The 7,003-nt window shown below is 40.1% G+C and overlaps 2 protein-coding genes across 2 annotated transcripts; both read right to left on the bottom strand.

Moving 5' to 3' along the window:
- Positions 1 to 281: 281 nt before the first annotated feature.
- On the bottom strand, positions 282 to 4,746 carry LOC115969868 (cellulose synthase-like protein D5). Its single transcript, XM_031089504.1, has 3 exons — positions 3,500 to 4,746; positions 2,368 to 3,172; positions 282 to 2,279 (listed from the first exon to the last, which is right to left on the bottom strand). The coding sequence occupies exons 1-3, from the start codon at positions 4,444 to 4,446 to the stop codon at positions 501 to 503; spliced, it is 3,531 nt and encodes a 1,176-aa protein (XP_030945364.1). The 5' UTR covers positions 4,447 to 4,746; the 3' UTR covers positions 282 to 500.
- Positions 4,747 to 6,173: 1,427 nt separating this feature from the next.
- Positions 6,174 to 6,692, bottom strand: LOC115970491. Its single transcript, XM_031090120.1, has one exon. The coding sequence runs from the start codon at positions 6,690 to 6,692 to the stop codon at positions 6,174 to 6,176; it is 519 nt and encodes a 172-aa protein (XP_030945980.1).
- Positions 6,693 to 7,003: the final 311 nt, after the last annotated feature.

Raw genomic sequence — 7,003 nt, 5'->3', positions numbered from 1 at the left:
ATATGGGGATTCCTATATCATCACTCAGAACATGAATGAGATAAATAATTTAAACATGCTGACTACAACTCTACAAAATGTCTCTTGCACGCATTCAAAAAAAAAAAAAAAAGTCTCCTGCACAAGGCAACACAGGAACACCCCTAATTTTGAACCTGACCAGGGGATCCCCCCCTAACATTCAAATTAGTCTAACATATATGCACATAAACACTAGCCCCAATTTGCTAAAAATAAAAATAAATAAATAAATAAACACTAGCCCCAATCAGCTACAGATGTGACATAACACCATAACATATTTCAATTGACAAGAATTCTTTTGCACAATGACAACTACTATATGAAATGTTCAATACAAACTGTAAAAAAGTATAAAAAAAATAACAGTGCAAACCAAGTACATTCAATGTGAATGAAGCAGGGGGGACAATGAGGCAATAACTACAACATGAAGTTGAGGAACTTCGCTAGCTGCATTTAGATCCTACCTAAGACTTTCAAGGGAACTGGAACGCCCTCGTGTAATCTTGTGTACTCGAAGGAGGGCTAATATACACCCAAAGCAAAGAAATGATGATGGAGAGCAATCCAGACCACACAAAGACAATGGTGGGAACCTTTCCCCTCCTTCCCATCAACCCCTTTGCAAATGGGTAAAGATGGCACAACACCCAGAAGCTGAAGAACACCCCTCCTACAAGCTTGCTCCACTGAGGGAATGGGCTGTACATTGTCCTGGCTACTCCAACAGCAATTGCAATCATGTTCACCATCATGATTGTGATTGGAGGGATCATTAAGAAGCTCCACCTAACCACATATAGCTCTGCAAATTCGTCATCTCCTTCTTCAGGAGTAGCAGACTTAGAGGTCAATGTGAATGAGATGTCAACTCCTGCAATAACCTTCAGTAATCCTTGTAGCACAGCAGCAGGATGGGCACTTGTTCCACCAATCAACCAAAATTGTTCATTTCTCCACCAATCATGGAGAGTGATACCTGACCATTTGATTTCTAGAATTGCAAGCATGCACAAGGTGAGGGTGATGGCCAACAAGAACACCAGAAAGGTCACACTGAGGGATTGGACTATGAACTGCCCAGAAAATAATGAAACAGCAGGCAGAAAGCAATAGACTATGAGAAACATAGATGTGAAAGGGTACATTCCCACATTGAAATATGCCACCCTTTGAAGGAATTTCAATCGGGGACTAGCAAATAATGCATTGTTCCGTGAGAAGAAAATCTCAACTGACCCCGTTGCCCATCGAAGAACTTGATGCAGCCTGTCTGTTAGATTAATTGGAGCCGTCCCTCGGAATGCATCCCTTTTGGTGACACAGTAAATTGACCTCCACCCTCTATTGTGCATTCTATAACCAGTCACCACGTCTTCTGTTACAGAACCATATATCCATCCTACCCTCTTCCCCCACTCTGTTTTGTCCTCGTAGAAGCAAGAGATGACACTTATTGCCTCTGCCACAGTTGCAGCGTCTAAAGGTTCACGAGGCACTGCAAGAGATCCAGCTGGCCTCCCATGGTAGCCTTTTCCATGTAAATCTTGAAGCAGCCTTCCCTGGTATTCTGCAACTGGAATAGAAGCAGCTAGAGAAGTAGAGTTACCAAACCTTCTTGGAAGAAGCAAGGACTCAATATCTGCATCATCATCATCATTGTGATCCTCATTGATTGGCAAGGCTATCTCATCCTCCTCCTTCTTAACCACCTTGGGCCTTCTCAAAAGCAACTTAATTTTCCTCCTCCCAAACCACCCATGGTGTTCTGTGGTTCTAGGAGGACTAAACCCATACAGTGCAGTTCTTCTGAAAATGCAGCCTGTCCCTACATACATTGGACCCTGTAGACCATCAAGAGCTCTCATGCTCACATCAAAGAACACTGTATTGTGATTTGCATACCGGTCACTTGGATCTATACCCTCAAACCTTTGTGGGAATTGAACATAACAGATCCTATCACCACCCCTATCAAGCATAAAGCACATTCCTTCCCTGAGAGCCAAGGAGTTGTAAATGTAGTGATCACAATCCAAATTTAGAATGAATGGGCCATTTGACATGATTGCACTTGTTCGGACTAGAGCATTCATGGCTCCAGCTTTCTTGTTGTGATCATATCCTGGCCTCTTCTCACGGGACACATAAACCAGCATTGGCAATCTAATATCAACTTCTGTAGTGTCAATCAAATTCTCCCCATCTGCTTCTGCACCATAAACTGGTTCTGCATTGGGTGGAGCTAACATTGCCTGCAAAGAGAGCCAAATTTTAAGCATTTGAAGAAAGTTACAAACAATATAAAACCTATTATTCCATAAATCAAATGTAAAGTATTACCTGAATTATACCAGCATGATCCCCTCTTGAGTGGTCTGTCTCTGCTGAAGCCCAAGTCCCAGGCCAATGAGTACCATCTGACATCCAAATCCCCTTCGAAGTCTTAATTGGATCAGAAGTATTGCCTCCCATTTCCATCTGTTTCTTCTTCGCTCTTAGCTCTTCATGTGCATTGTAAGCATCAGATCTTCGCCTTATAGATTCCGGTAAGGAATTTATCCTCACTTTGAACTCATCATACTCTCTCTTCACCCTTCTCCTTTCTCTCACAAAATCAAGCCTTACTTTGTTCTTAAGATGATCACGCTTCTGCCCAAAATAGGTCTCAGGATTCCTTGGTTCTATTCCATGTTTCCGGCAAAATGGAACCCAAATTCTTGCAAAGCTAGCAGTCTCTGCAAGTGCTTCAAATGTCAAAAGAGCTCCACCATCATCAGATAAGTAGCATGCAAGCTTCTCCACTGGATAATCAACTGCAAGGATCGAAAGAATGGTGTTTGCTGTGACAAGAGGGGGCTCCTTTTCAGGGTCTGCTGTGGAAACAAATACATCAATCCCTGGAAGGTCAGACCGCCCTTTTGGATTGCGAAGGTTTGGAGATTCGAAACGTTCTTTAAGAACAGAGAGGTCAGTGACTCTGTTTACAGGGCAGAGCTTAGGCAGCTGATCCAGAAGCCATGAAAATCCAAACCAGAGTTCACAAACAGTAGACATTCCCCACAACCACATTGCCTCATGATTAGGGTGTCGAATCCTCCATGTCAGGAAGAAACCAAGGGCGATGAGACGTATCAGAATAAGTAATCTGCAGAGAAGCAAGAACCAAATTTAAAATTTAAACAACCATCACAAACCAAATTAAACAAAAAGTAAATTATCACTATGTCAAACACATGGCCAAATATAGTCATTGATATAACAGTTTTAAACTTTTAATTTGAGTTGAAAACTCAACATTACAAACCAAAAAAAAAAAACTACTAATTTAAACACAATAAATCACCACATGTAGTAAGCAAAATATGATCAAAATTGAAGTTGGGTTACTCATCAACCAACAAAATTTCCATTTTCCAACCATAATAAATTAGAATTAAATTGAAGTGAACAGAGTCCAGTTTTCGATATTTACCTATATGGGCTGAGAATTGCAGCAGAGATCCCCACCTTCCTTGTCAAAGGCCTCCTGCTTCTCTCTCCAAAATCCGGTGGGTGTTCAAACCCATTAGACCCAGACCCAACCCCATACCCATCTTTAGGCCATACCGCGTTTCCGTACCCATAAGTCCCCTTCGTCTCGAACAGCCACCGGGTGTGATCAAACTCCGGTGGCTGATGGTTTTGTGCCTTAAAAGATTTTACCACTGAAAGCCTCTTATCAAGCTTAAAATCAGATGGCAATGGCAAGGCCTGGTCCTCTGCTTCGGACCCGGTTTCATCATCACCATCATCTTCTTCATCATCATCACTAAAATCTTTGTAAGGTTCTTTGCACCCAGGACACCTCCCACCTCCACTTCCAACACAATCCAAGTAACAATCCCTGCAAATCTTGAACCCACACTCGCATATACCCCTTGAATTTTTCCCTCGAATTGCTTTCTCATCACAACCTTTCATCCCACACATTAGTCCTGACTTCACCGGCTCGGTCCCATCCATTGAGCTCTCGATCACGTGCCCACGAGTCACCGAGTTGTACCCTCCGGTGAAAATAGTACCTGAAATGTAGCTTCTTTTGGGCTTTCCAGAATTATTGTTGTCTTCGGTGAGACTAGTCTGAGACTCTGACATGGGTTGGTGATCTGGGGTGGGAGGTATGTGAACTGTATAACTCACAAACTCTGTGTTCACCTCCTCCATTGTCGTCTCGTCTTTCGACATCGAAGAGTACTTTCCTCCGCCACTTGAGGCCCGTCGATTTCCTCTGCTACTGAGAGGAGAATTCGGGTTGTTTGAGATCGAAGCACGAGGTACAGGACTAGTTAAGCCCATGCTTCTGCTGCCGTTTACTTTTCCTCCCGATGAAACCGTAATGGTCACCGGAGAAGAAGACGGTGAAGAAGCTGTTTTCACCATCTTTTTGTTAAGTATTCCCTCTCAATTTCCTGCAAGAAAAAAAAAAAAAAAAAAAAAACTTCCGAGAAAGGAAGAGAAAATGCACTCTAAAAATGAAAGAATCAAGCAAATGGGCAAAAGGGAATGAGAGAAAGAGAGAACCTCAAAGACCCATAAGGAAATTCTGAGAGAATTTTGAGGTGAAAAAATATAGTGGTTTTTTTTTTGGGGGCTGAATGAAAGTTTGAGTATGAGTGAGTACAAAGAAGAAGAAGAAGATGAAGAAGAAGTAGAAGCTGTAAATTGGGGGCAACGGTCGGATCAAAATTTTGAGTGAAAAAAGAATTCTTGGGGTCTGTGAGAGGAGGATTTGAATTTAACGGTCGACAGATCTCCACCGTAGATTTGGTGCTATCCTGCGGTTGGTATTTAACTGAAACGGTCTGTTTGGGTGAAGAGGGTTACATACATACATGTGGTCCATCATGCTTGAGGGGGAAAAAGTCAAAAAAGCTAAGGACTTTCAACTTCAACGGTCGAATAAAATAAAATTAAAGTTGTAAAAGGTAAACGGTTGAGTTTCTTACAAATTGCCATATTATTTTAGTTTTGTAGGGCCATTTCATTAACTTTTGCACCTAATGCAATAAATTATAATATAAAGTTCAAATTTTTAACACCTTCCCCCAAAAAGAAATATAATAAAGTCTTTATTATTCTTTTCTAAAATTCAAATTTTATGATGTATGATTTTTTTACATCATAAAAAATTCGAATTTTAGTCAGGTGAGAGAGTTTAATTGATAATCTTTAAAGCAATCTTGAACTTTGCAAGTCATTTTAGGACAACCTCTTTCTTTCTTTCTTTATTGTCTTTTTTTATTTATTTTAAACCAAAGAGATGGTCATGGCATTTGTGCTTGCGGGCTAGTATGAACCCATTGTAATTTGTAGTTTGTCACTTAATAATCATGAACACAAACATGAATATAGACACAACATGAATAAGTAAACTATGAAGTGATTCATGTTTGAATCTTAATAGAAATCGATAAAAAACATGTTATCACTCAAATTAAATCATTGATAATTAACTCTAACATGTTTCTACAACAAAAAACATGATTTATTATTTTAGGAAAATTATGCAAGAAAGTTTCATTAAAGATTTTTGAACATCAAGAAACTTAGGCCCCGTTTGGTAACATGTGAATCCAAACAACATATGAATCATACAAAATGATGGAGTAAGATCTAAAACTAACTGTTGGGAAAATACACATGCATTTCATACATAAAATAAGTAGCAAAATTAAAACATGGATCTACTTCATATGTTGCACAACCAAATATTCTCTAGATTATAAAAATTAGAGTTTCAAAAGAAAACTTACATTGATGCCTTAGAATCGAAATTTTGGTTTCAATTTTGTCTTGAAAGAATTGAGAACCTTGATTCTCTTGAAACATTCTCGATCTTCACCTCAACGACTATTCACTTGGATGTTAAGGGTACCAACAAAAACACAAAACATGGATGTTAAGGTCAAGTTTTCTTGGGTAATTAGGGGTTTTTAACAACCAAGCCCACTTGCTAGAAAAATGGACCTTCATAGATTACAAAATTTTAAAATATTCTAGAATTTAGAATTTACAAATTTTTAAAACCTTTTTTTGTTTTTATTTAAAATACTTTTTTTTTTTTTGAGAAAGGAATGAATCCACTTTTATTAAGATAATAATCAACTTTAAGTCGTAACATCAACATACACCGAATAGGAAATATCCGGCGGAACAGATTCCATCCAAACGGACAAAGGGGAAGACTTTCTTGCTCTCCTAGCTAAAGCATGAGCTACTTCGTTGCTCTGCCGCCTCACATGAGAGAAAGAACAGGTTTGAAAACAACTCATTAATGACATGCAGTCTTTAACAATGTGCCCAATACTGGACCTGTCTGGGCAGCCCCCTGTTAGGGCCTTTACAACAGTCTCTGAATCTCCTTCAAAAATGACCCTACACAATCCCAATTCCTCCATGAAGATCATAGCCCTCCTAGCTGCCATCGCCTCAAGAATCTCCATTGTTTGAGGCATGACGAGCTTCTCTTCTAAGGACGCCATCACCTGTCCCAGTTCATTCCACACTACGACACCGATTCCTGCTACTTCTTCCTCCGCAAAGTATGCCCCATCGTAGTTTGCTTTGTACATATCGGGTTCCGGTGGTGACCATCGTTGTGGCTGTGGTTGGAATCTCACTAGCATGTTCTTGGGTTTGTCCTGAAATTCTTTTAAAATAGATTCTGCCGCGTCAACTATCTTCTCAGGTGGTAAACATTACTCCTGAAAGTGGCATTTATTTCTTCTACACCAGCCGAACCATGCAATCACTGTGAACAGTTCTATGTCTTCCTCATACTATTTTACAGCGGACACCAAATCACTGAAGGAGCCCAATTGCATCTGAGCCTGTCTTACTCTATTAAATCCACGACCCCAGCAACTCTGAATTTGGTCACATTCCCATAGTGCATGCAAAACGGTTTCTCTGTTCAAGTCGCAGCTATTGCACACAG

The sequence above is a fragment of the Quercus lobata genome, chromosome 12 (assembly GCF_001633185.2).
Source record: "Quercus lobata isolate SW786 chromosome 12, ValleyOak3.0 Primary Assembly, whole genome shotgun sequence".
Taxonomy (NCBI): Eukaryota; Viridiplantae; Streptophyta; class Magnoliopsida; order Fagales; family Fagaceae; genus Quercus; species Quercus lobata.
Note: the sequence above shows the minus strand (reverse complement) of the source record. Positions and strands in the feature narration are given on the sequence as shown.

What these genes read in the sequence shown, in the direction of transcription:
- LOC115970491 (XM_031090120.1), bottom strand. Translation starts at nt 6,692, where the DNA reads ATGCTAGTGAGATTCCAACCACAGCCACAACGATGGTCACCACCGGAA.
- LOC115969868 (XM_031089504.1), bottom strand. Translation starts at nt 4,446, where the DNA reads ATGGTGAAAACAGCTTCTTCACCGTCTTCTTCTCCGGTGACCATTACG. An exon ending in GCAATTCTCAGCCCATATAG is followed by an intron (nt 3,173 to 3,499) that starts GTAAATATCGAA and finishes GCTTCTCTGCAG; the next exon opens with ATTACTTATTCTGATACGTC. An exon ending in ATCATGCTGGTATAATTCAG is followed by an intron (nt 2,280 to 2,367) that starts GTAATACTTTAC and finishes CTCTCTTTGCAG; the next exon opens with GCAATGTTAGCTCCACCCAA.